Source organism: Coturnix japonica, chromosome 21, assembly GCF_001577835.2.
Source record: "Coturnix japonica isolate 7356 chromosome 21, Coturnix japonica 2.1, whole genome shotgun sequence".
Taxonomy (NCBI): domain Eukaryota; kingdom Metazoa; phylum Chordata; class Aves; order Galliformes; family Phasianidae; genus Coturnix; species Coturnix japonica.
In genome coordinates, this window is record NC_029536.1 from 3,506,277 (window position 1) to 3,534,198 (window position 27,922).

A 27,922-nucleotide genomic window follows, 5' to 3' on the forward strand; every position below is an offset into this window, starting at 1 on the left:
AAGAGGGGTTGCAAACAAACAGGCTGAAAGCTAATCCTGTGCTTGTTCATGTCCCACTGCAAAAAGTTGCTTGAATCTTTTTTTTTCTGCACCTGAGTCAGAATAATATCCAAACTCTGTACCATTGTGAATTTTGCATTTTAGCACTTGCACTTTTACCAGCTACTTCTGCTGAGTAACACTTAAAAATGGTATTCTTGGACCTCCAAAGAATAACTGTGACATCCCTGCAAGGAACTTAATGGTAAGTTTTTGTGATTAGCATGGCTTTATTTTTGTTTAATTGTCTTAAGCCCAGGTTTAGGCTTTAAGAGGTGGGCTGTCAGTACTCAGTAGTCCCCTAATAATTGCAGACTTTCCTGACTCTCAAAGAAAATCCTTGAAGGTTTTTGAAGAGTTGTCAAGTTTTAGTGTTATTTTCTAAGTGTTTATAAGTGAGTAAATAAAATGCTATTGGTTACGTATTGAAGTGTTCAGTCTTTTTTTTTTTAAGAAGATTTCACGTTCAGTATTGCACTTTCTAGAATAACTGAACTACGAAGAGAACGTGGGATAAAAGAGACAGTAACTTTACATAACATCATCAGAAGAGGATACACCATTTGGGTGTGCTTGGTAAAAACCAGTTACTATAGAAAATGTGTATCTACTCCCAGTTAGTTCTTGACTGTACTGACATTACATATTTTATGTATCTGTATGTGAAAGTTTGTCCTGTTGTAAAGTTATATTCACAGAAATGGTTTTTGCAGCTGACAGCGTGAAGGCCTTTAAGGTAATGGTTGTGCAGCTGTGCCTGCACTTCAGTATAGCAGTAACGTAGACAGCCTGAGAGGTGTCTCTGTCTGTGTGCTCCCCCAGGTGTGTAGGGCTGCTGGAGCTACTGGGACTCTTTACCAACCCATACACTACAAGTGGTTTAAGGTACCTTGATGCTGCTCTGCCTGCTTTCTCTGGAGGCGCTGATTCAAATGCTGGCTGGTAATGCCGCAGTCCTACAAGAATCCACACAGCTATTTAAAAGAAAACAAAACAGATTTTAAGCCTCAAGTTTATTTACAAGATGGCCATATGTTTAATGGTCATTTAACAATTTCTGGGACAAAACAAAAATGAAAACTGGATGCTCAAGTGGTTGGTTGGGTTTTCTTTAATGAAAAGAACAGTTAAGCCTAATAATAAACATGTAGGACTTCTTGTTGTTTTTTAATCCAAGAACCAGCGAAAAGCTGGTAGGGATTAGCAATAAAAGTCTAAGAATTATTTGCAATGGTGCTTTCAATCCAAGGCATATAGCTCGTTACTCTTGTATAGACCCCATACTGCCCTGCTACAGCGCAGTCTAAAGCCCAGGACACGATCCCAACAACAAACCACTTTCTGGTCTGAGCATCCCAGACCACGAGCGGCCCCCCGCTGTCCCCATAGCAGGCATCTCTGCCCCCTCCCTCAACTCCAGCACACAGCATGTTTTCTGTTACCACAAGAGGGTTGCCGTTGTGTGATTTATTTGCATACGCATCCGTACACTCTTTCTGGTCGATGACCATCAGTTCAGTGTACAGCAGCACCACAGAAGAGCTCCTGGTTTCAGTTCTTCCCCAACCCGATACAGTTACTGTGTCAGTGGCCTTCATCTGAAATTTTTCTTCTTTTCCAGGTAAACAAATGGGTGAGATAGTGGCACTCATTGGGACTTTATGTTCCAATTTAATCAATGCAATATCGTTGTCAAAATTGACTAGATCGTTTTTGTAACCTTCATGAATAAAAATCTGTTCTGCCTGGACTTCCTCAAAATGAACTGAATATTTGTTCAAAATCCCTAATTTAATCCTCAAAGTTGAGGGATTTCTTTGCTCAGCTACAATGTGAGCAGCTGTTAAAACCCAACTGTCGTACAAAAGTGAACCACCTCCTAATTCTCCACGCTCAGTAATTAACATCACTTGCCATGGAAATTGTCCAGGGTTGGCTCTCCTTCCTCCATAAATACGTTCTATAGCTCCGCTTCTCTGCATCCCACAGACTGTAAAACAACAAACACAGGAATAACGTTCATGTTTAAGGATTTGGACATTGATTTATTACTCTGGTATGGGCAAAATTAAGTTAATGATTCTAAAATGTAATTCTGAGATTACTCCGAATGGTGGAATGGCTTCCAAATGAATATTTGATTTAGCATACAATTTTCATTAGTCGGTACAACGTACAGCCTTTGGAAAAGTTCTGTAATCAAGAGATACTGTTTTGCTGAAGAATTTGGGCATAGAGAACTAAATGCATTTGTGCTGAATGTAAATTAAGGTAATTGGAATATATGTACATCCTAATCTAAAAGATAAGAGGAACAATTAGGCTTTTAGATTGTAAAATGATTCTCCCGAAAGTAATTCTTTGATCTTGAGTGATTTTATGGTGTAATTGAGCAGTTTGGGCATTAAAAAAAAAGTGGCTTTTTCCCCTCTCAAGTACTGCTGGAGAGTGATTCAGTTTTCCTGTCAGAAGCGATTCCAAGCCATTTACAGGCAACAAGAGCTCCAGTTAGTCATGAAACAGCATTCTCCAACAGCATTCTCCAGTAGGGAGCTGGGATAAATTGGAGGTTCAGCTTTTTGCTCTCTTTAAGGGAACTGAACTACTGAGTTGGTGGCATTAATCTCCAATGCTAGCAGCAATAGAAAGCCTCAGATAAGACCAAATCCTGTAAAAAATAGCTGTGTTCTGTATGAACAGCAGTGAGTGCTAGCCAGCACTTTGTTAATGGTTCTTCCATAACTACTAAATGCAGCAACTTTAGCAATCCATGCCTTACCTGGTTCACAGACAGGCAGTGTTATTTCTCCCTTGGTGTTCTTCCAGAATCCATCATCACTGCATACATATTTACCTGCACCTCACAGAGACAACAGAAATGGGAACAAGTGAACAGAAGAGACACACACAGTTCTCATGAGTCTTGACACCTATAGAGCACTGTCATGGCGTAGGGCTCCTTCAAGCTGACTGCACTTAGGAGAAGATAAGTGTATCACCTGTCTGGCTGTTTGCAGGACCAAACACTACTGCAGCCTCTGCCACCACATAGCCACGTAATACTGCTAACTGGAGAATGGGAACAATGCGCTACACTTACAACTGATCATGAATTTACCCCATCTGAGAACATTTCAATACGCTTAGGTAAAAGTCCTTAAAAATACAGGTAGTGTTTCCCACAGATGACAGCCTTTTACAGTGCTCTGGAAAGAGCAGCTCCTTGACCTCTACGCATTGTTTATGACCTACCGCTGCTGTCAGCCTTCATGGTGTAGAAGGGGGCTGCACACTGGTACTGAATGGCAGCCCTGTAGGTTGTCTTCTCAGGCCCCGCGAGGTACAGAATGGCACCGCTGTCTATGGCCTCAGGCTGCCCACAGTCAACGACTAAAACAGTACAAAAGACATCAGTAAGTATTATACACTAAAAGCCAGTGGGTTCAGTGTCAACCTAACGCTTCTTTTTTAATCTATAACCACTGGTGCCTTTTAGAGGTTTCAAAGAATGGCAGAAATTGAAAAATCTTCAAACTTGTGAATACTAAATACACTCTGATAAGAAAGGGAATGGTTGGCAAGCATAAGAAACTGCTTCTCATATTGCCATGCCTATCATTCTCAAACCCATCTCATATAAACAAATGTAGACACAGAGACTTCCCAGTTCACAAACATTAACGTGGACTTACTGATGCACTCTGCCGTGGGTTTGCTCCAAGAAGCATTATTCTGGCATTCCGCTACAAAAGACATCACAACATTTTCATTCTCCAAGAAGCGTGGATAGAAATAAAAGGTCATATTAATTTCACATCAAATTAAAAGGGTTCGTTACAGAAAAGCAGCGCCAGCTACACATTTATTTGCTCATTCAGAAAGGAAAAAACACAGTAGTTACATTTTTATTTGCTTAAATTCTCTTCACTAGGAATACTGATTTAAATGTAAATAATTCCAATACCGCCAGCATTAATCTCTTCAGTGTGGCAGGGAACAGCTCATAATGTGAGGGACAGCTTACCCCATCTAGAGACTAATTAGTGTCTATTGTAGGTAGCAGTTCCACCACTCACAGCTGCCTGCTCTCCAGCAATGACACGCAGTGCCACTCAGTGAGCTGCAGGGACACAGAGCACAGCCTGTGTTCATCTATTTACACACCACTTCCTCTTGAACACCAGCCCTCACATCAGTTTAGTTATTCTCAGTTTCTACACAAACAGCAAATGTGTGCAACTACTAAACCAGAGTATGAAATAATCACTGAGAAGAGTCTGCGTGCTTTGCTCAAACACAGAACGCTTAACCATGACTGTGAAGTTTTGCTGGGTGCACGGAACAGCTTTCCTGCTGGGAACTGGGCTAAGTGGGATGCTGTTAAGGACTAAGTGTGAGATGCTGTGTTCAGTGGAACCACCAACAATTATTGCTGTAACTTCCCAGAAGAAGTGCAGTAACAAATACAAGAAAATCAATTCTCATTTGATGAAATCTTCTGTAACATTATTCATTCTTCCAGCATAATTATCCACATCTCCAGTGTTCAAAGAACAGCAGCCCACATACGTGCATACAAAGAAACAATTCTTTAGGAAGGGTATCAAAGACAACTGCTAACAAACAGAGTGTACTGAACATATCTCAGAATGGGTGTATGTGAGCAACAGGAACTGTTAATGAGAAAAGGCACCTGCATGTTTAACACCCAAGAAATTAACCCCAATAGGGCTGACAATGCCATGGTTCACCTACTTCAAGTAGCACGTATCCGATGTCACAAGAGAGGGCATAGTGGTCACCCACAGTGTACTGTGCTTGCACTGGTGCGATGTGGCCATGGGGTGGTGCTTCAGGACTGGGGCACGGCAAACCTGCCAGCGGATAGATGAGAAATTGCCCTTAAAGTGATTTTGCTGAACAATCTTAAGGAAAAAAAAAATATATATATATATATATATATATATACATACATATACACATATACACACACATTTAATATATGTTATATAAATAAATGAACAAATAAACCCACCTCTTTACATATATATATATATATATACACACACACACACACACACATTTAATATATGTTATATAAATAAATGAACAAATAAACCCACCTCTTTACCCTTTTCTCTACACCATTTCACTTGCACAGATCTACAGCTACTGAGAACAGAAGGTAGAACTGTGGACTGATGGACTGACAGCAGAGCTGTGCAGCAGCCAGCAAAGAGCCAGGCTATGCTAACAGGATTCACCCAGGGCATCTGCTGCCTAAACACACACCCCACCTCTAGTCCAGGTGGGAAATTCATTCCCTAAAATGACATCTTACATCAAAACTAGAGGTTAACTTGTAAGGCTAGCACGAGCCCTGGAATTCTCTTAAAATTACTCAGCAACAGAAGTAAACTGCTGGGAGTTGCATTCAATAGATTCGACAGGTAGAAATTCAAAGGTGAAACTACTGTTTCAAAGCACAACTATTAAGTGCTATTCAGGCCTTTCCAGAATAAAATACTGGGAACAGTCAGGATTTGAAAACTGAATAGAAGTCTACCCACCTACTGCTGTGTATTTCACCTTCCAGCCAGTGTGTGCTCCTGACATGTCAGTTATGAAGGTAATATTTACAACATTAGTCTGTGTCTCGATTTTTGCAGGCAGTGTCTTCCCACAGAATGGGTCAAACTGCTTTCTGGGTGTTTCCAGCTGAAAAAGAAGGCAGAAAAACAATAATAAAACAAAAGAAAACACCCCTATATTTACTCCTCCTCCCATGAGGCTTACAGAACAAACTAATTTTAATCCAATGAGTCCTTAAAGTTGAATGGTCCTTGATTGCAAAGCATACAAAGGAAAGGCAGGGAGTCAGAATGACAGCTTGCCGCCATGGTACCTCAGAGGGCCAAACATCCAAACTGCTATGGAATTCTTGGGAAGTGATCCCTGGGTCCATTTATAGAGAAGCAAAGGGAATGGAAAAGATCTATCTGAGCCCCCGGCATCACTGGGATACAGGCAGAGGTTGTGATGATCTGAAATCTTCCAGGTCGTTACACACCTGTGTGTGTTTGCATTTGTTCTTTGGGAGAACTTCCCAGAGGAAAAAGGTACTGAAAGAACAGAACAACAAAACCAAAGGGATGGGAAGAAGAAATGAGTGAGGAGAGACACGGGGAGACAAAACAAATGTGGCAAGACAGAGGGCAAGGAAGATGCAGAAGAAGAACCAGGTGTGTCTCAAAGGCTGTGAAGGAGCCCCACCTTACCCTGAGTACATCATAGGGGCACAGCACCTCCGGGTGTGTCTCCACATTAAAGGTCTCCATGAATTCCAATGTGATCAGAAAGCCATCTTCTACCTGGATATTGTAGCTGCAGGTGCTGAGTGGGGGATAAGGCGCTGGATAGTCAGGGCTGGCAATTTCTCCAGTTCTTTGAGTAAAAACTTGGTTCTGACACTGGGCTAGAGAAAGTAATGGAAAATGATTGCATTTATATTAATTCAGTCCAGCCACACTGGGCAACTGCTGGGCATTTTTTACACTTGCCACTTAGAGAAAGTTTCAGAGCCACAATTTAATGACCTCTGAGGTGAAGCAACAGTCACACATTCCACCTGCACTATCCAGCACAGCCACCTCCAAAGGGGAGGACACCAACACAGGCACTGCCTGGATGGGCACAGGGAGCTCAGAAATGAGTGTGATAGCTGGAAGCTCTGAAACATTCCAAGGTGATAAACTTGCAGCTTGTCTCCTGCGCCAGAGCGTGCAGAGCGCTAGGACAGTTATCAGCACCTCAGCTCCTGGGGCCTCTGAATGAAGCTCTTTCTTTTTAATGCCTTTGCTGCCAGACGTTTAGAATGTAATTGTATTCTCTGAGCAAAACCAGCTGTGCCTCTTGCAGACACAATTGGAGCCACAAATGCTCCCTGCCGAAGCAAGGAGGAACAGCCACAAGTGCCCTGAGGATCTCTGCTTGTCGACAGCATCTGATGGCTGCGAAGTGGTGCTTTGATCAGCTGGGAACAAAGCCTTTACGGCTGCTGCAAAAGCTGTATGAGCAATCCTTTAACTGATGGGGAATGCTGGACTGGCTGATAATACCTGAATATTTTTGCAACACTGTGATGCTGAATTAATTCTAAGTGGAAAATAGCTTGAATTGTATCCTCAGATACACCGTGTGACCCTCCCTCAGCAAAATAAATAGAATAAAATAACAAGCCATTATCCAGCCACTAATCACAAATTATCATCTGAAGTAAACCATATGATCTAAGGTTGTGATTTTAATAGAAAACGACCACATTTTAAATGAGAAAAATGACCAGAGTCCCTTAACTGACTGTGATGTCATTAGCCAGGATTCTAAGCCTTTTTGCTTCAGACAATGAAACCTGCCTCCTCCCTACACCTGAGCAACAGCACTCCTTGCTGCTGCAGGAAGCATCTGGATGTGATTACTTGGAAAGTGGCAATGTGTAAAAAGGTTCTCTTTCTGTTTTATATTTGTGCGACTCTTAGCACAACCACAACACCATAACACAAGTAATACTGCATATGGGTACCCCTGGGTGTTTGTTTTAGCACAAGCAGTAATTTCCTGCAAGAGAATCTATCTTTACCAACCCAAGTATGCTCCCTTCCACAGCAGATCCCATGCTAAGGGAAAAAAGGCTTCATAGGCAATGCAGAACTAGCAGCAGAGTTCAGATTGTAGCTTCCCAATGATTTCAGTAGGGTGTTGGGGCCATAAAGAAACAAATATTTCTCTGTCCATCATCCCTGGAATTTCTGTGCAGCTGCTCTTATTTGACATAGACCCATCCATCAGCACAGTGACCGATCTTCTGCGTGAGCTCTGCTCTGAATTCATTGACTTATGTTTTCAAACATAACTTATCAAGGCACAGAGTAAACTAGTCAATAAATACAAATAAAGGCTTATCCTGCATAAACCGAGCACTCTCGTTATTAAATCCTGTCTGAAACGCCCCTCTTGGTCCAAAGAAACACAGAGAGCTCAACTAATGCACACACAACTTTGGCTGCCTCTGAACCCAGCCTAACAGCTCACTGCTCTGCACCAGCAGATATCAGTTGAGCTACAATGGGAATTAAATCTTTTCCTTTCATGCTGTACTTGTAGAGGATGATTGTCAGGTTATATTTTTTCCCCCTGTATGTTTCTGTAATTCACTGATTCTGCCTCAAACTACAGAAGCATTTGATGGCTATGTGAGAACAAAGCACGTTTTCCAGCACTCTCTCCTGAGCTGCTGCAGTTGCTGCTCACAGCACTGCCAGTGACACACAGTGCCTCTGCTCAGGCATCAGGTCCTGCTGTAACACCTCCTCCTACCTACTGAAAGCCCAGGCTAATAAGCATCCCAAAACCTACCTGATAAGCAGATTCAGCAGCTGACAGCTCACAGCCATCTCAGTGGAAAAAAAAACCCACTCCTATTAAAAACTGACATCTCATGTTGATAGTATCTGTCCCTGCTCTACAGCCTCAAGAGGAGTCGAGGCAATGATAGGAAAAGAAGAAAAGAATTAAATCCATTAGTGTGGAAAAAACTCAGTGTGAAGTCTTACTGTAAACATACATACCACAATATAACAAGTACTATCTTTATCCCCCTCATGCCCTAAGAAAACCTGAAATCTAATGCTAATTCTGCATCAGAATCCCTCCCTATTACCTACAAAGCCATTTTCTCCTTGTGCATACATGGGATCTACTGTGTAAAGAAGAGGTTGGAGAAGTTAGATTCCCTGACATGAAGCTCAAAGCTAAAGGCAGCATCACCTGGCTTCTATTTCCCTGAAGTACATTTAAAGGAATATTATTAGGCCAAAGCTCCTAATAAAAACACAAGAAAAGGATGCTGTTTAGTAACAGGTACACATATATACATCTACATAGAGAGAGCAAAGCACTATGTGTAACTATCCAGTACAATCTCCAAAGGTGGTTTACTTCCTCTAGTAAGAACAGCAGCAAAGGGACATACAATGAAATTTAAAGGAAAATAATAACAATACAAATCTGGTAATTCTTCATGCTTTACTGAATCTTTCTTCCTTACATTCAGGTTCCTATTTTTGATGGGAGATTTTCACCACATGGTTTGGAAAGCGTGTAGTCACCACCAATAAACTCTCTGGAGTTCATGTGGCCAAAACCAGCTGATCCAACAGAAGATACTCTGTGCTAGTCAAAGAAAATTGACAGCTTGAAGAGACCTACACTGGACCTGACTTTTCTCGTTACCTCCTCAGTGCAGCTGCTGGAAGTTCCCTGTGTTGGGGCAGTATCTTTTTATCTATCACTCTGTAAGGAAGAAAGTCATCAACCATCCAACACAAAAAGGATCAAATAACCCTTGAATATCTCCCAGCAGAAATACTGTTCCTTGACTTCTGTCTGTTCTTTAGAGATGTCCAGAGAGTGCTCAATTATGCTCAGGCCATATTTTATTCAAACTGCAGTGAGCTGTTTGCCAGAGGCTTCATTCTGAAAAATGACCCCTTCAAAATTTGCAAGTCCGTTGTCACTGGTTTATCAAGTACCTCAAGGAACGTGGATCATAAATTGTATCACTGAACCATGACAAAAACTCCAGCTGCTTTGGTCACAAATTCACTGTGATCATAAAGCAGTTTCTGAACAAAATTCAGCACAGAGAATTAAGTTCTAGTAACCACTTGCACAACTCTAACCCCAAATCATCCCCTGCAGCATCTTTCTTCCAGCTGTTCACCTGTGCTGCTCAGCTCTGCCCTGTTCACCTCTCACTTGAGATTATCATGGTGTTCCTTCCACAGAACTGGGGAACTGTAGTGTCTGATAAAGAACCAAGGATGATGTTCCTCCAAAGTGCTGCAGGAAAACAGCCCCTGCCCAAAGACAATACAGTCAAAAGGGAATGAGACAGAAACTATAAGTGCCACAATGCCTTTGTGCTGACCTCACAAGTTCTCACCTAAGCTGCCCTGGTGACATTTACATCATTCTACCAAATTCCTGCAACTCTGAGGCTTTGTTCACCAGAATAAACTTAAGCAGTAAGACTGGATTCACAAGGGGAGATGTGGCCAGAGGCCTTCTCTTATCAGCCTCCATTATCTTCTTCCTTCTTTCACTAGTGACACACAGGAAATGCAAGAAAATGAATGCCCACAGGATGCCATGAGCTTTCAACAAGTAATGGCCTCTTTATTGGCTGGAGGAAGGAGGTCTGAGAGGCAAGGGAACAAGAGAAGCCTGCAGCCCCGTTGGTCAGACTGCAACACGAAGGCCACAGGGGAAGGCAAACCAGCTTTTCCCAGCACATCTGCATCCATCTCTGCCTAAGCGAGGAGAAGCTTAATTATTTCACGCTGGAAAATAAAGGGGAAAAAAAAATAACCTGTCAATATCAGAGCACTCAGACAGGGACCAAAATCAAAGGGGCAGCTTTTGCCCTCATCTCATAAGGACGATCTGCAGAGACCTTTGCTTTGCAGCCCAGCCCAGGGGCTGGAACTTTCATCTGAAGACCCCTGAAATGCAAACAAGCTCCAACTCATCAGCTGTGCCACAGTAATTCCCAACATGCACGGCCCTACCTCTCAGTAGGATGGTAGCCCAGCCCTTCCATACCACCAATACACTTCTGCTACAAGCCATCACTTTAGGGGACAGAGGGTGAACAATGAAAAGGTCTGTTTAATGCACTGAAGAGATGAAGAGTTAGAATTTTGCATCAGATCCAGACAGTCGTGGCTGGAGACAGGTTGCAATGGGGTAAAGATGGGAAGCTAAATGTCAGTTCAGCACTGTAAGTTACAGCCAGGTCTGATTTTTAGCACTGGGAAGCACAAACTGTGTTCCCCATTATGACAATTTTTGTGAGCACTGTGTGTGCTGGTTCTTTCCAGACAGGACTCAGCTCCAAGTGGGCAAAGTTGCACTCACAGAGGATTAATCTGATAGCATGTGTAGGCACACAATTCACTGCAGACAAAGTGAATCTTGAGGAGCTGATCACTGCGCTGATTCAGACAGACTTTCCTGCCTACTAAATGATAAGCCTTCCCCAGCTGTGCACTGAACAGCACAGCCAGGCAGGAGTCAGCTGGGTAAACCTCATGCTGTATAACCTTCTGAATAAGAGACTTGTGCCTGGCCTTGTCTTTCATTTAATGAGAAGATGATTGTATCTGGTGTCAGTGATAAGCAGACTGCACTGCTCCTCAGCCTGGGTCCCTCCAGGGACAGTAAGCAAAATCTTTCTCCATTAGACTTGGCAATCTGAATGTTAAGTTTTCCCAGCACATCTACTAACCCAGGTCCAGAACACTCAGTCCCTCAGTACCCAGACAGCATGATATAGTCAGTGCTGCATGGCTGGCTGCACTGGCAGCCATAAAGTTTGGAAGTGTCCGCAGTGGCCACCAGACATTTTCTTGCTTCTCTGTTCAGCCTGCCTAAAGCTGAACACAGGTGCATGCTGACTAAGAAGTAGCCAAAAAAATGTTACCTTCACACTCCGACAGCCACTGGTTTTCTCCTGGACCTGAAAACTGCCAGTGTACCATTTTCCTAAGATACAGTATTGATAGCCCTGATGGCTGCCATTAGCCCACAGCAAACTAAGGTCTCTGCTCACAGCCCTAAGCCCCTACGGCTCCTTCCAGCTGCACCAGGCCCATAGGGAATGTTAGATGCAACAACAGAAAAAGGCTGCTTTGCTTTAGATGCTAGTGTTGTAACCAGGCTCAGGTAGATGCTGTAGACAGGGAAGTATCTCTTGATCTGCAAGAACTCACCTGTGCACGTCCTCTTGTTTTCATGCAGTGTGTAGCCAATCCGACAGCTGCAATAGTAGCCCCCCACATAGTTGTGACAGTGATGATTGCAGAGAGGTTCACCATCAAACAGCTGTTTGCACTCATCAATATCTAATGGGAGTAAAGCACAGAATTAGGCAATCAACACCTTTTAACAAGACTTTCATTCAGTCTGAGCTACACCTCCATACAAGACTGCCTTCTTTCACCTATCACAAGAGCCACAGCATGCATGAGCACATGGAAACACCAACCCCACCACAGCTGTTTCTATTCCACCTATAAGAGGGGCTGGTCTCTTACCTTCAGCAGCATAGAAGGCCTCAAAGCCTGTGAATGGCTTCTCATTGGAGTAGTCAGATCGAAATACAACCATGAGGGTGTTGTCAATAGAGATGTATGTTTTGTTGCCTGGAGCCTCCTCAGTGTCAGTACTATCCCATCCACATAGTGTAGCCAAGGTCTTCCCACTGGAGCTCAGCTGAAAACAGACAAATTTACCAGATGATCACAGAGCTTTGCTGCCATGGATTGAAGAGCATGTGCTTAAGGGAATGTGAAAGGAGGTTCAGAACATTTCTAGACTCGGATATTCTCAACAGGTGCTTCTGGAATTAATCCAGACACAGTCACACACATAGTCTTCTCTCTGAATTAAGCCTATACTTTTATCTCCCGTTTCTTTTCAGAGGCCTCCCACAAGGCTGTGAAGCCAGCCTGGGCTACTAGCACCAAGCTTTGCTTACTGTACATCAAGTTCTTGTTAACTTCACACTTTCAATGACAGTGAAATCTTTGTGTACAGGAGACCTAAGCGAGGACAAAGCTAGAGATAACGGGACTAAAAAGGTTTCATACACTGATAGATCCAAACATATAACAAAAGGACTCTTTAAATTAGTGACTTATGTGCTCTACGATTTGCTTATTACAGTTTGAGCTCTTCATTTATCCTGTGTTTGTAATACAACAGGTGATCAGAAATGGATATTCTGTCCTGCCCAAAGAAAACCACAGCAAGAACATGGGAATGGGAGCAACTTGTCGTATTCAAGCACAGAAATGAGATCTTCCTAAACAGTATCAAAAATTTCCATAGTTTTTGGTTACATCAGATGCTAAAATACTGTCAATACATTGGTTTGGCAAGCTTTCTGTGTATATAGCTCCCTCATTGATGTGACCAGGTCTATCCAAACAACAAACTGAGGCAGCGGTAGGATGGCCTTAAACGAGCAACAGGGCTGCCCAGGTTAGAGCACACAGAGCACAAACATTCCATGGATACTGCTCACCATGCAAGAACTTCCCTAAGCCGGTATCTCTTTTTCCTGACATTGTCTCTCACACTAGTTAGCAAAAGCAGACAGCAAGGGTTGCAAATACACGTTTGGACAAGCTGACGGTATCTTGTTTAGACTATCGCTTACACTTCTGCAGTCTCCCATTATTCCAGTGCAAAGCACTACGTGTTCATTTAAATCATACACTGTAACTTTAGAAAAATGAAGCTCAAATATTGTCCTGGGCAACATCTCAAACCTTCTGCTTCACCAGGGGAGAATTTCAGAATTTTCTGAGCACAAAACCCCCAAGTTTTAAATGTTTTAATGTGACAATCATGGTCTCGCAGGCCTCCATGAGCAGATCATTTATAAATCATTTATAAATGCCCTACACGTACCTTCACGTAATCGTATTCACACTGGTAGGACAGCTCCAGGTTGAAGTGGGTGAAGTAGATGCGGACAGCATATCCTTTGGGGACGGTAATATTCCATGTTCTCTCCTTGTGATTTGGGTAGGTATTGGGGAAGTCAGGGGACGTGATCCTCCCGTACATTTTCTGCAGCACCATGCTGCTGTTTACTCCACCACAAAGCGCAGCGAGCAAGAGAAGCAGCCTGCCTCAAAGGAACAGATGAGCAGACACTGAATGTCAACTCAATCACACCCCAAACACCACACATCCAAGGCGCTGATCTCAGTACCAGATCACAGTTATCCCAGCACTACCCTTACGCCTGGACACCCTTCTCACTTGGTAATGAAAGAAATCACACAGCAGCAACAGCTAGACAGGATGAGACTCATGCTCGTTCCTTGTCAGGCCTAGCCAAGCCAGGTGGCCAGAGGAGCAGGGCAGGTTGCTGTGACAGCACTCACCTCATCCTGCTGCTCTCCTGCCTGAGCCTGCTCTGCTCAGAGCCCTGGGGGCAGGAACCTCCTCTGATGTTTTTGCATTTTGGGGTGGATATATTTATTGTGTGCGCTCTGCTGTGTTTGTCTGGATGTTGAACTCTGATGTTTATCTTCCTTCCATCCGCCTCCAGCCTGCTGAGTTCTGGGAACAGCAATTACTGAAAACTAGGCTTACGTTCAGCACATGAGGCCCCACTCAGCAACAGGCAGAGGCAGACAGATCTGCTCCACACCTCGTTTCTGTGTGCGGATGGCTTTTTATTCTATCCACCCTAGAACACCAGCAAGGTAAAAAGGTACAATTCATAAATAACGTCTTTTGAGCCTGGCTGACAGAACAGAACAAAACAGAACCAATTCCAGGAATCTTAATGTAATGGAAGCAGGTGGATGGAGAGAAAAAACTATTTTCCAATTACCAAGGAGTCTTGGAGGAGGAGACTGAAAAATTAACTCAAACTCCTTCTAGGTATTTGGGAGTCCACAGAGGAATTTCACACTGCTACAACATCCAAATAAACCCTAACAGCCCCCAGAGAATTCAACTGGTACGGACAGTAGTACAGGACACAAAGCTTTATTAATTCCACTGCTCACAGGTACATACCCCCAAACTTCCATGCCAATGGATATGGGGTAAACACAAATAAGGGTGAAAAACCAGCACTGGCATCAGTAGTAATGTGGATCCCAACTCTCCCCAACAAAAATGGACAGAGAACAGGGAAGTTAATTTGCAGCAGGGAACAGACTCCCACGCTATGCATGGAGGCAATTTATACTGAGATACTGTGTAATTAAATGGACACCTTTTCATATCCATTTTCGAACAGCCAAAAAGCATTACCCCAGGCAGCAAATTTGGAGCTGGCAGGAAAGCAGGAGTTATTACATGAGCAAAGCTAAAGCCAAGAAACCATCTAGCAGACTGCAATCAGAAAACACCATTTAATAAGAGGGAAGGAGCAACCAGTAACAGTAATCAATTGAGTAACAGCAGTTGCCACAAACATGGTTAATGGATAAGATCTCAGAGGGAATTAGCTTTTCCCAGGATCCACTAGTTTACACTGTCTGGAAAATAAAGTTCTGCAAAAATCATTCCTAACTGAGCTGGTTCCCAAATCCTACAGACAAACACTTCCAGGAGTGCTTCCTACCAGGCTTCCTCCTGCTCAGTTTAGTAACAGAGGCATGGAAAGTAAAGTCTGATCTTCAGTAGGAAATGCTTCCTATAGCCTCAGAACTTGATGGGGCCTCTGAAGCCAGAGACTACCTAGCACTGAAACAAGAAATGACTCAAACTGCAATCCTGAAGACTGAAAAACTGTAAATGCCTGATATTCAGCTTTCCTCCGGTGTGCTCTTTGGAGAGAAAAGGTTGCTGTGATTTCAGTCCTCAGCACCTGACCCAAACAATGCCAAGAACACAGCCTCGTTCTTTGCCTGGAACTCTTCCAGCTCCAAAAGGCTGCACCAGCTACCCAGGTACAGCAGGATCCTGAGCACTGGGACTGGGACTTGGACAATCTCAGTCCCATAAGTTGCTCCTCCTGCCAACCATTTCCCTTTTATCTGAACAGGCCTAAGCCAGCCTGAAGGCTGAGTGGACTTCATCCATGTCACTGCAGTTTCCAGATGTCTGTAATTTGCAAAGTTACTGACCCACTTTAGAAAGCTTTGGTGTTATGTGAAATGACAGATGCCTCTTGCTAAGTCTGCCCGGCTGTCTCCTTGTGCTCCTGCCTTCTTTCGTGCTTAAGCACTGAGGCAGTGCAAATGCAAGCCGCCATATACAGGAGAACCATCAGCACGAGTGGAAGCTGAGATTCACAAAATTCTTCTGTGGATTGGTGGAATGTAGAGTAACAAAAGATACTAATATGACCCCGTGCGTGCCCATACTCTCCTTCAGTTCCTGTATTGTATCTCAGAATACGCTTTTACTACTGTTAACTTTGAGGTCTATAAAGGAGAGGTTTCAAATCCCTCCTGTGGCAACAGCAAGTGCAGACAGCTGAGCCAGACACATGAATAAATCAGCAAGAGCAGAGCTCAGCCAACACTGTGTCCTTCAGGCTGACACCTCCATGGTCCACAGACCTGATCTCCCTTTTCCGTGCAAACCCAAATGGCAGCAGCTGTCAGCTGAAAAGAGGAAAAAGCTGGAAAGCAGAGGGTCTCCATCAAAGCTGTGTGAGATCCAGGTTAAGTCCTGGTGTAGCTATTTCATTTGACATTGAATCTAAGAAAAGCACCACGTGATAAAAAATCTGCCCAAGCGATGTTCCTATGGTAAGACAATCACGGGGCAAACGCTGAGACCTCCTAGCAGTAAGGTTAGTGCAGCCCCCAGAATACCTGATCAGAAAGGTCTCAGACAGCTTCAATGTCAAACAGACAGAGCAAAGTAAGACACCACCTCCAGAGGTATTGACTTAAATCTCTTGAGCCTGGGGAGAAAACCATGCCTGGGCTTTGGAGAGGCAGCTCCTGCAGTCTGACTGCAGCACTCCCAGAAGCACTGTGACGACTGGTCACAGATGACTCAGGTATAATAAGCAGAACCATCTAAGTGACCATCTAACGTGCCTCCACATTTGAAGCACAGGAACAGTGACAACAAAAAGGCTGGTTAATGAACACAGGAAAAGAACACACAGACCTTCCCAGCTTTTAAGATGTGACAGTGCATTTGTCTAACACAGCAGTGGCTATCCCTGTGTCACAAACCTGGAGAGCAAATTAGTGTAACAGCTGACTGTTGTGATCCCCAAAGACGTTGTTCCCCATTGCCTCCTATTTCTCAAATGCCAGCTGCTCTGCAGAGTCCCAGAGAGGTTGCTTTGCTGCTTGCTGTTCCGTGGCTAAATCCAATCCTTCTGCACTGAGGTGTTCAGAGAACTGGGGAAAGGATGCGACAGAGGAAAAGGCGTTGTTTCCTCATTACAAGTCAGATAGCGTGACTGACATCAAAAGACAAGCACACAGATGGAGCAAGCAGAGCATGGAGCGAGGTAGGGGAAGAGCCTTGCTGCTGTGAAACAGAAAAAAAACCTTGCCAAGGTAAAAACAACAGGCAGAAAAAGCTCATGTGCTGGGACAAGATACTTCCCCTCTTCAACCAGAGTATCCTTTCCTCCTTCCCATCTCCTGTATGTATTTACACACAGATCTATACAAATTCCAGCATAAAGCCCCACACTGCACGTACCGCTTCCCCTGGGAGAAAATATGACAGCACACAGGTAAGACGTGCTGATCACACCACTCTGCCCTCTAGAAAAAAGCTCCCATCCTGCCATGAAGAAGACAATTGCATAAGTCAAATTCTCCCCCTGTTGGCCATCTTTCCTACCTCACCAGTCCCATGGACCTGGCTCCTAAAACTGAAAGCAGCTCACAAAGCCACCATCTCACCACCACCCACATCCATGGTAGCTGCAATGTCTGCTGGGCTGGCTCCAGGTTGGTGACTTCACTGAAACATCTGCTTGTGCTGGGAAAAGACTTTGGTTACAGTTCAGATACAGCCAGAGCCAAAGCTATAAAACACACTGATGTCTGCTACCCAAGCAGTGTGTTACAGGCACAGCCAACACATTTCACTTGGGCAAGCTGGCCTGCAAACCACTGTGAGGAACAAGGGGACAGGTGAATAACACACATCTAGCACATCCGTCTTGTCCAGCAGAAGGTCTCTTTACAATCAGGGAAGGCAGGCTTAAGGCTCGCACAAAGAAAAGCATGAAAAATACAACAAGACTCTTTACTAGACGATACAAAAACCAACCAACCAAGGATGATGATCCCTTCAGGAACTCTAGTGCAAACAGAGTGAGGCTAATGGAGAGCCTTCCCTGAGTCTACCATAGTCTACACAGCCTGGTCTCGAGAAGCACAGAATTTCTGGTTCCCACAACAGCACCCAGGAGTTACCAAATTTCATCTAAGAATAGTTTGGAGTACACTTGACTGTCTGCAGACACAGGCTCTGGAGATCACAGCCACCACAGCTTTAGCTCTACGTTTCAGATGAAATCCTTGGCAGGAATCTGTTTCCAAAGCAGGAGCACCCAAGCTTCATCTTCCACACCAGAAATACAGCAGACAAGTCACTCTGATCTAAGAGGACAAGCTCTGCCTCTGGCTGCTTTTCTCCATTTTCATCTCACTTTGATTTCTTCCTTCTTCTTTCATGACTGCTCTTTCTCTATGCAGTAATTAGACTGCAAAGAAACTAGCTGAGACTGAAAGAGATGGCGAATTCCTGAGGCTCCTTCCGCCTTCAAGCAAGAGGGAGAAGTTGAGAAATGTACTAAGGAAAAGGTGTCAACAGCACTGGGACCAGCGAATTCATTAAATCCACAGGGTTCTTGTCAATATATGCATTTAAATGCTTTTTTCGACTCATCTGTGGTCTACTCAAAAACATTTTTCATTATTTCTGTTCCTCTGCAGTTGCCCATAACCTCATTTTTTTCTAACACAGAGGCTATTACCCTCTGATCTAGATAAACAATAAAGGCAGTCCGAAGCACTCCCAAAGTAAGAGCTATTGCTCAGACATTAAAGAGCTGGAGTGATATATCGAAATGGACAGATCTTCCCTGTGGCTAAACCCCTCGCTGAATACACATAACCTCATTCCTGCCTTGAAGAAAGCAGATTGAAGGCCATGTCAGAGCCAACAGTCGCAACAGTCAGAACCTTTATATCAAAATGCCTGTAGCAGTCCATGAAAAACCAAAGTACCTGCTAAGCAACCAGCTGCAATAAACCAGTCCTTACCACCTCGATGGAGCAATGTGCTTTTCCCAACTATTTCAAATCAACCCCTTTTCTGAAGTCTGGAATTCCTAATTACTTTCTTCTCTTCAGAGTGGCACACTGTAGATCCATTGCCTTTTGCAAACACCAGCGTCATCTATCTGACTTTACAGGCAGGAATGGCACATTTTTTTTCTGCCCAGAAGAACTGGAAGCACTCAAACTGCCCAGTGTCTTTTGGTTCAGAAGATCTAAGTTCAATTTTGTCCAAGTTCCACCCTAAAACTCTTCCATCTTGCTCTAAGGAGAAAGAAAATAAAAAATACAGGGCAAGAGCTTTGTCCTGCACAATTTACTCCTCAGCTTCTTGGCCCATATTTGCTTTTCTTAAGGAAACCTTCACAAAACAATAACCAGCAAAGCACCTTCTGTTCTTGTGTGCTTTTATTTTGGGTAAGGACAAACAATCAGACTGAGGTGAAATTGCTGCTGCTGAGTAGAGAAGCTTAAATAATTCTTCTAGATGAGCGGGACAGTTACCTGTTTCCTTCTCCTTGCTCTTCAGCAGGGTTAGTGAAATTCACAGCACTGAAGTTTCTGCAGAAGTCATGAGTGAAGCTTGAACAACAGACAGAATCTGCAAATAAGAAATAAATGCATTATAATACAGACTTCAACAAAGCACAACTTAAACAGAAGCACTGCATAGAAGGAGCGAGCTCACACTAGCACAGCAACATGTACTGCCTCAGAAAAATCTGCATTTCAGAGCTAGGCAGAGCCATAACCTGACTGCACAAAACCAATTATTCAGGTGTTGGCACACAAATATTCCCTGGATTATGAGGTTACAGCTGAGCATGATGACGTCCATGAATTTCTCAGACCTGCTGGACACACTGACACCTGTTATCACCCCACAACTTGTTGAGTCTCAAAGCTGTATACAGCAAAAAACACAGAACCAAACACTATATATTTGCTGACATGCCCTGGAGGCATTGGGCCTGCTGGCAAGCGAAGGCAGCCTATAGCCTTCTAACTTAAAATTAAGCACAGTCTGGAAAATCATAAATGGTTCCAGTCCTGTCACCTGCCAGAGACTTTCACTAACCACCAGACATCGGGGACTTGCTTCATTTAGGCCTTGCTATACGTGAGTTTATCAGAAGGGGCAAGAGCAATACAGCCTCTGAGAAGCCAGCAAATTAAAAGATCATTTCATGCAATTTAAATGTTTGGCTGGGATCCCCTGAAGCCTGATAGGAGGAAGCCCTGGGGGAGGAAAGGCAGATACTCTGTTTGAGGCATGTTAGCAAGAAGGAAACTGAGCCAGAGCGCTGGCAGGGCTGGGAGAATTATTCCTGCTGAAGTCAGATTACTCTCTGACTTGTCTGTTAGCCCCTGCTTAGCAGCACGGTAATGACCCAAAATTGCAGCTGACAGATTGGTGCTGAGAGTATGCCTCATTGAGGCTACCGCAAGCAGACGGGCCATTACTCTTTCAATTTTGGTCTCTGAAGCCTGTTAACATACATTAGGCTTTTCCACATGCTGCTTTTTAGCCTGGTGTCCGGGGCAGCTGCCTGGGCCTCAGTCACCACCCACACGCTCAGGCCCTGTCTAATGAAAATGGATGACAACCCCAACTGAGTAATGGGATACAGATGGACCGAATGGTTTTTTGTTTTGAAATGTATTTTCATTTAAGAAAGTCTCAGAAGAGTATGAGGTTTTTATTTTTGCATCACTGTAATTTACTCCCCCTAATCCACTGCATTCTTCAAGGCAGGCCAGGAATTTGAAATTGCAGACTTTCAGCTGAGCTGAATCTCGAAGTCTGCAGACCCACGTCCTGCTCTAGCACAGCTACTCTGCTAACCGCCCCTCCTTCACTTTCCCTCTCTTCCATTTCATCTCTTCTACATACATTGCAAGATCTTCCGCTACCTGAAGAACTGACAGCAATTAATTAAACTGGTTTTCCAGGATGAAAGCCTTGTGGAGTCTCTTGGCTTTGCCTGTGAGAACACGTGCCCAAGGGGCCATGCAATGGGAAGGCCAATCAAGGGCTACCTCCCAGCAGGACTCCTCATCCTTCAAGTTGCAAATCATCACTGTGAGCCTCTGGCTAAGAGGCAGTTTCCTTCAAAGCACATCTCACACACCTCTCAGGCTAACTCCTCTCAGTGGCCATCCTGGGGCATCACATACTGTGCTGCACACAGGTCAGGCAGGACCTGCTCACAGCCTGGTGTCCTGGCTCTGTACATTGCACAGGAAGTCCCTAGCAGCCCATAAGGCTGCCTCTAATGTTCCAAAGTGCTCCTTATTTATGGTTTCTGCCTTCGTGCTAAGCCCTTTCAAATAACTTGGAAATCATCTCCTTAATTCTAGGGCAATTTGCCCTTGACATCTCATTTACCAGTCACCTACCTTCATGGAGAGGTGAAGTCTCGTTATGGGTTTCTGAGGGACAGGGCAAGTGCCTGTGTGCGCACGTGTGAAAATGGAATGGGACTCAGGAAAGCAATTGTCCCTGAATCCTTCAGACTTCATTACAATCCTTCTTTCAAGTGCCAGCTCTGATTTATGGCCTGTATTTCAGAAGCAATGAAGGCCTGCAGCTCAAACTGACCAGCTGTCAGACCAGACTTAAGGACAGGGAAATGTATTGACCTGCCCATGCCTGCTTAGATCCCACAGCTGATAGGAGGAGAGGACGGAGACATGGTGTTCTTGGCACATTGCTCCTACCCAGAGCATTCCTTGGGGCTGTGATCCTTCCAAGGTAGAGAAACCCACAGACTGTGTGAAGGTGCAGTGATCTGGATGGAGCCATAAGAAAAGAGGAGTCCTACAGATTGTGATCCCTGCATCCCTGCTCACCTCCTGTGGGATCTTCAATATATCAGCTGGTACTCTGGTCTGTCTCCAGTTAAACAGACACGATCAATCTTTCTTGAAGCATAAGAATGCCAGCAGAGAGGGATCACTGCACAGAAACTCCTTCATAAAGGCTGCAACTGAAATACAAAAGGAAGCGACTTACAGCAAAAGAAGAATATACACGTGCGCACACACAACAGCACTTTCCCTGTACAGCAATACCCAACTCAGCAATAACAAGATACTGCCAAAATACCAGCTTGGTTAAAGCAAGAGGACATTCCCTCATCTCACCCTGTATCCTCTCACACAGCAGTGAGTCACATACTGTTGGGACTGCTTTGCAATACGGAGACATCCTCATTTTTTCTCTGGAATGCAGTGAGCAGCCACCAGTGGCATTTCTTCCCAGCCATTCTGCCTCCAGCCTGCTCTGCTCCACGGCACAACAAGCTGCTGCCGAGCACTGAGCTGGGTTCAGTTCTCCTTTTCAGAAGAGCAATCACAAAGCACTTTCTGCCCTGCTGACTCCCAGCAGTGGGTAAATTCATCACTTCACAAAGATGAGTGCTGCTTGCAAGCCAGTATTTCAGAGCAAAAAGACTGCTGCTTGCTCCCCATGGCCTTGGGCTCCAGAAAGGAATATTAATGTTTCCTAGGCACCTGCAGCTCCCTGTCTGTACACCTGCACCTAAGCTTCCGGCAGTGGACCTCTCAGCACTGAACTGATTTAGCTCCCCCTGGATTGGCAGCACAGGGCCAAGGAGGCACACAGTATGTGGACGTGCCCTGACCTCAGGGCTTCACTCTGCAGAGCCTTGTCCCAGCTAAAAGATTTACAAGCTGTGTAAAACACCACTGTAGAAATACTCTCTTCCTTTCCTCTGCAGGCTGGGCTGCTGTCTGTGCTTCACAGAGCCTCTGTGGAGTCTGATCACACTGAAACTCCCTCCTTTTTCCCAGGCTGAAAACAAATGCAGTGAAGTATTGATTCCCCACCAGCTATATCCCCTGACAGCATGTATTAAAACATGATCTTCGCTATTAAAAGGACATACAAACAAGTCACTGGGGAAGCTAATAAATCTCAAATTAATATCTGGCTAGTTCCTGTGTAGTATCTATCCACATACACGCATTCTGATCTCATAGTAAATGAGATTTACTTTGTATTCAACAAGGAATAAGCTACCTCAGACTCCCTCACATTCATCATGGAGTAGGATACGCACACCCAGAGCTCACCTTGTTACTTGAATATGCTGCAGGTTTCCAGCTGAGCTTAAAAATGCCTTAAAAACGTGTTGGCTGCCCCTTCTGCTTGACTTACACCACTGCAAGACTCACAGCCACTTTGTGAAACGCTGTAATAAAACATACCCACGTGTGACACACCATTTAGAAGCCTTCATTACTCCCCTCCTGCTCCACTTGATCTGTCACGCTACACCCCTGACACCACACACTGCCATCGGGTGGACATAGCAGTGCTCCAGCCTCAGCAAACTGACTTACCACAGAAACTGCGGAATCACATCCAACTCAAACACTGATTTTAGCACTGATGAAAGAAGCTGCCTCAACTGCGCTGGCCCCTGTCCACAGCACGTGCACTGGCGATGCAGGCTTCCTGCTTGGTGCTCAGCCAGCCTGCCTCTGTTTGCATTAGGAGCCATCTGCAGGGATGAAAGAAGAGCTCAACTTCCAACTTGACTTGTAAGCTTGAGGGTAGCCTGACCACTCTCTCCTCCAGGAACCATTAAATAATACAGCCTGCACAGCTTGCTGCGCTGCAGGGTTTCTCCTTTTCATTGCACAGTCTTGAACATTATTATCACAGACAAGATTCGATGGTAGATAATAAGGCCATTCCTGCAAGAATACTCCCAAGGTCTTGGTCTCATGATGCAACACAAGCCTTAACAACAATAACAGCCATAACTGGCTCTTCCATGGCACTTATCACTTACATACCTTGAGAAAAAATGGTACACAAGGGCTATCGTGCACATTTTAAAGACAAAGATACTGAGGTATTCAAAGGGTGGTAATAATAACCCACGAATGCTATCAGCAAAGCGAGGCATAGAATCAGGTCTCCTGCATCCCAGCTGGGTGCTTCAGGCAACACAGCTGGAAAGCTCCATATCCCATTACCCAGACACTGAGTCACTGAGTTCCCCCAGCAAGGATCTTATTTTTCATTATGGAATGAAAAATAAAACAAACCGTGGGGCTCGAGCCTCTCCTGTAAGCCAGGCACAGCCAGAAATTCTGATGGCAAACAAGGCAGTGAAAATGCAGCCTGACACACAACAAAATGGCATAAGCCAGCCAGCATACCTGGGTGTGGAGCACTGCACCACTTGTTATTCAGGAAGAGCAGGGGAGTTGGGAGCACTATTTTGACCAGAAGAAAACAGGCTGGCTAATGATAAGCCCAAAATGCTGCTGTTCAGTTGAGAAACCTCATGGCCACTGGCACCCAGAAACAAGATGTAAAGGCTCAATACCAAACCAGGGCTAACAGCTGCCTTCTAGCTGTGGCCACCCAGGCCCTACAGACAGGCTCTGTAACTTGTAGGTGGAGCCTGCTGCTTTGTGTGGCCATTCCTAGAGATGTAGCAGCTCCCAAACTCAAACTGTTACTGTTAAAAAATGAAAGTAACCAGCGAATCTGAACTGCTTTCCCCTCCCCAGAAGTATTCCTGCAAATCAGACCTATGCGTGCAAGACCATGGCCTCAGAGACCTCCTATAAGTAAATACCTGTGTTAGACTCAAACGTGTCTACATTTCTAAGCTCCACCCTGCCTTTCAGTTCTAAAACAGGGATTCAGACAACATAAATAAAGCAGCAGCCCTCACTGCTGTGGGGCTGTAAAGGGCACCCAAGGAGAGAAGCAGCAGAAATCAGGAGTTCCACAGGGCTTTTAAAACAAGGTGATGGGATACCAAGAAGCTGTAAGAGAAGCAGGGCTGAGTCTGGACTGGGGCTGATTTCCTCCAGGCACACAAAGAGCACCCAGAGAGCTGCTCTGGAAACAACCTGGTGTTACAGCAATGGCAGGACAAGGCCAGGTCTGCCTTGTAGCCCCCAGCCATCCCGTTCCACAACCCTGCAGCCAGAGCCTCGATGGAGGCAGGCATGAGGGATGGGAGGGCTCTCACCACCAGGCCCAAACCCCTTTGTGGCACAAGCACAGCCTGCATATGGAGCATACCCCACCACAGCAGGGCTGCACACACCCACCTGAACCCTCGGGTTACAGAAGCAGCTCATGAGTCCCACGGATCGGGGTAAAACACCCCCTGCTCTCCCAGGCACCATCACAGTTGCAAAGCCCTGTTCCAAAATGGCCGCCCCTCTTCATGGCCGCCCCTCTTCATGGCCGCCGCACAAGATGGCGGCCGCATAAGATGGCCGCCACCCCACAGCCCCGCCCACCCACCCCCGAGGCCAGGGCCCGGGGCGTGCAGAGGCAGACACGAGTCCCCTTGGTACCATGCTTTATTCTCAGGTGTGCAGGAGGACAGGGGAGGAGCTGAGGGGACGGGGTGTGTGTTGACAGGGAGGCCGGCGGCCCGGCAGGGCGACACTAGCAGGAGGTGAAGGTTTTCCAGAAGAAGTTTTTACAGGGCGCCTTGCGGTCCCGCTGTGAGAGCTGGGCCAGCCGCCCCAGCACCGCCCGCTCCTCCTCCAGCTTTCCTTCCTCCTCCAGGTCCGGGGAGGCCACGTCTGAGTTCTCCAACAGCCCCGCCAGCATCTTCAGCAGGGCGTCCCTGCGCAGCTTGGTCTGCTCCTGTGGGCACAGAGCAGGGATGGTGACAGCCCCAGGCAGCCCCTATGTCCCCTTCCCACCATCATCCTCCCACCAGCATCCTCACTTACATCCTTCATCTTCCTCCAGCTCAGCCAACAGAACTACAGGAAGCATACATGCATTGTTGTAACAGAAAGGGCCGCTACCAAATAGGCACAAATGAGTGAAGTCATTCAGTCATCAGAGGAGACAGGCAGTCTGTATTTTTGTATTGCAGTGGCCTGACCCTGGGGGAAAGCAGAAGGAAAATGGTGTTCTGCTCCATCCCTTTGCCATAAAACTTTGGGAAGAGAGCAGGCTCAGGTCTGGAGCTTAAGGGATTTCCATCAGGACCAAGAATCACAGAGCTATTTGAGTTGGGAGGGAGCCCTAAAGGCCACCTGGTCCTACTGCCCTGCAGTGCACAGGGACACCCACAGCTCCGTCAGTGCTCAAAGATGCTCCAGCCTGACCTGGGTGTCTGCAGGGATGGGGCACCACCTCCTCTATGAGCAGCCTGTACCAGTGCCTCGCTACCCTTAGTGTAACAACAGCTGTGAGCTATGTTGTTTCTATGCCACACATCATGCAAAACTGAGGAATTCCCTCTTGCTTGAGCATTCCTGGCCCCTGTGACCCTTCAGCAGAAACAGCTGGCAGTGAGTAAGGTGGGATAGATGGTCTGACAGGAACAGATGCTGCCTTCCATGCAGATGAATCTTGGAAGTGGATTTGTACATTGCTTCTCACAAATGCCATCTTTATTGCTGGAACACTGTAGGTACCCGCTGGCTCTGTCAGCAGCAGCCTCCACCAAAGTGAGCAGCTCAGAAGATAGATGAACAAAGGCCGAAGCAATTATACTGATTTTCCTTGACAGAACGCTTATGGATATTTTTGAAGTATTTCTTAGCTCTAATTACTACGCCTGTTTCCATACACACAGAAATTAGATGCTATGTTTGGAGCAGAAGAACAGATAGAAGCCAGTTTGTGTCCTTTCCAACTCCTGGTCCTGCACAGAAGGTATCTCCAGCCTCAGGAAGATGGGCTGGGACTTGGAAACTCAGCAAAATGCACCTCCTAGGTCATCTCCTCCTCCTAAACCACTTCATTGCTGTAAGTGCTCTGTTTTGAACTAACCTGCTCCACAGATGAGCCCTGCGATGTTAAGAGCCATCTGCTAAGGATTCAGCTCCTTAGTGAAGAGAAATGGAATAGCTATACTAAAACCTCAGGAGATAAACCTCTCCAAACTCAGGGGTGAGAAGGCAGAGCTCAGCCTGCTGCCAGAGGATTGTTCCTCACGCATGATCAGCTGCGGCTGTTAGTGAAATGAAGCAGCTCTTCCCCCGCGCTAATCCATCGCTAACAACCTTTCTGTTTATAGCTGTTCCTGAGTTGCCTGAGATGAAGAAGAGTCTTTGGAAGCAGATTTGAGCACTGGAGGGTCGTGGCAGACCTTTGGGTTGGCGCTCAGCTCCCTGCATTGCTTCCACCAGCAATCAGCACACGCAAATCTTTCTTTTGCACTATTATGGCTTTCCATGGTTGATTATGTATGGAATCATGCTTTTCTTCATATTTAGGCCATTTGTCTTAGTTGTGATGGCAGATATCACTATGTAAACATCTAACAATTTTTGTAGGCTACTCTATGGAGAATAATTCCATTTTGACAGATATTGAATCACTGTTTTATAAGAAACTGTATAGAAGGTTCATAATACTTGAAGGCATTTTTACCAGAGCCTTACTGATCTATTCTACACAACTCGTTCCATTTTCCCCCAGCAGCTGACATGTCCACCAGATAAGAGTTCAGCTTTTAAGAGCTGGATTTGCTACTGCAAGAACATACAGCTGGAAGTTCAGAAGGGTTAATCCCAGGCAGCTGCAGAAGCCCTGATCTCCAGCAGAAAGCCATTCCTAGCACCTCACACTGTATTTCTTTCTCACAGCCAGTTTTGCCGTTAATGGGATGTGAGCACACTTACAGCAGCAAGACACTGATGGATGAGCCGGAGCCAGCGCTGAGACAGAAAGAATGATATGGGTGTGCACAAAGGAGAAGTCAGTGCTTTTGAAAGCAACGCAGGAATCCTTCACTTGTCTGGGTAGCGTCTATCCAGGACTGAAATAAGAGCAGTACTACAGATAGAGCCGTGAACTGCAGCAGCACAGCGTTGTGTGACCGAACACAGCTCAGAGGAACGAGCAGGTGAGAAAACCGCGGGGCAAGGGCAGGCAGCACAGAGCACTCGCCTGCAATGATGTTCTGCTATTGCTTCCTACCTCTTTGGCCTCTCAGGGAAATAGTCCAGCAAGAAAAAAAGTTATTATAGTGCTGTAGCTATTATAACACTAG

The 27,922-nt window shown here is 45.3% G+C and overlaps 1 protein-coding gene and 1 long non-coding RNA gene across 10 annotated transcripts; one reads left to right on the forward strand and one right to left on the reverse strand.

Annotated features, from left to right (window-relative positions):
- Window positions 1-479: 479 nt before the first annotated feature.
- Window positions 480-25,113, reverse strand: MASP2 (mannan binding lectin serine peptidase 2). 8 transcript variants are annotated; one of them, XM_015882426.2, is made up of 15 exons: window positions 25,005-25,113; window positions 23,268-23,428; window positions 22,998-23,116; window positions 21,753-21,889; window positions 19,404-19,500; window positions 13,576-13,795; window positions 12,195-12,372; window positions 11,871-12,002; window positions 6,318-6,514; window positions 5,610-5,757; window positions 4,795-4,913; window positions 3,732-3,810; window positions 3,292-3,429; window positions 2,819-2,899; window positions 480-2,029 (listed from the first exon to the last, which is right to left on the reverse strand). In XM_015882426.2, exons 6-15 carry the CDS (start codon window positions 13,747-13,749, stop codon window positions 1,254-1,256), a joined length of 2,022 nt encoding a protein of 673 aa, XP_015737912.1. In that variant the 5' UTR covers window positions 13,750-13,795; window positions 19,404-19,500; window positions 21,753-21,889; window positions 22,998-23,116; window positions 23,268-23,428; window positions 25,005-25,113; the 3' UTR covers window positions 480-1,253. The 8 variants fall into 8 exon arrangements, with proteins under 8 accessions (XP_015737912.1, XP_032304729.1, XP_015737910.1 ...); XM_032448838.1 differs by lacking the exons at window positions 19,404-19,500; window positions 21,753-21,889; window positions 22,998-23,116; window positions 23,268-23,428; window positions 25,005-25,113 and adding an exon at window positions 13,933-14,051 and having other exon boundaries at window positions 480-1,013; window positions 1,954-2,029; XM_015882424.2 differs by lacking the exons at window positions 19,404-19,500; window positions 21,753-21,889; window positions 22,998-23,116; window positions 23,268-23,428; window positions 25,005-25,113 and adding an exon at window positions 14,058-14,166.
- On the forward strand, window positions 7,457-10,464 carry LOC107323405. 2 transcript variants are annotated; one of them, XR_004309491.1, is made up of 2 exons: window positions 7,457-7,542; window positions 10,206-10,464. It is a non-coding gene; the product is annotated as an uncharacterized LOC107323405 (long non-coding RNA). The 2 variants fall into 2 exon arrangements; XR_001559235.2 differs by lacking the exon at window positions 10,206-10,464 and adding an exon at window positions 9,152-9,241.
- Window positions 25,114-27,922: the final 2,809 nt, after the last annotated feature.

Bases quoted from the DNA above. Each gene is read 5' to 3' on its own strand.
- MASP2 (XM_032448836.1), bottom strand. From the start codon at position 13,985: ATGAGTCTCATCCTGTCTAGCTGTTGCTGCTGTGTGATTTCTTTCATT. The intron at 6,515-11,870 runs GTGAGTTCTTGC...TACTTTCTCTAG, and splicing joins AAACAAGAGGACGTGCACAG to CCCAGTGTCAGAACCAAGTT. The intron at 4,914-5,609 runs GTGGGTAGACTT...ATCCGCTGGCAG, and splicing joins GGTGAAATACACAGCAGTAG to GTTTGCCGTGCCCCAGTCCT.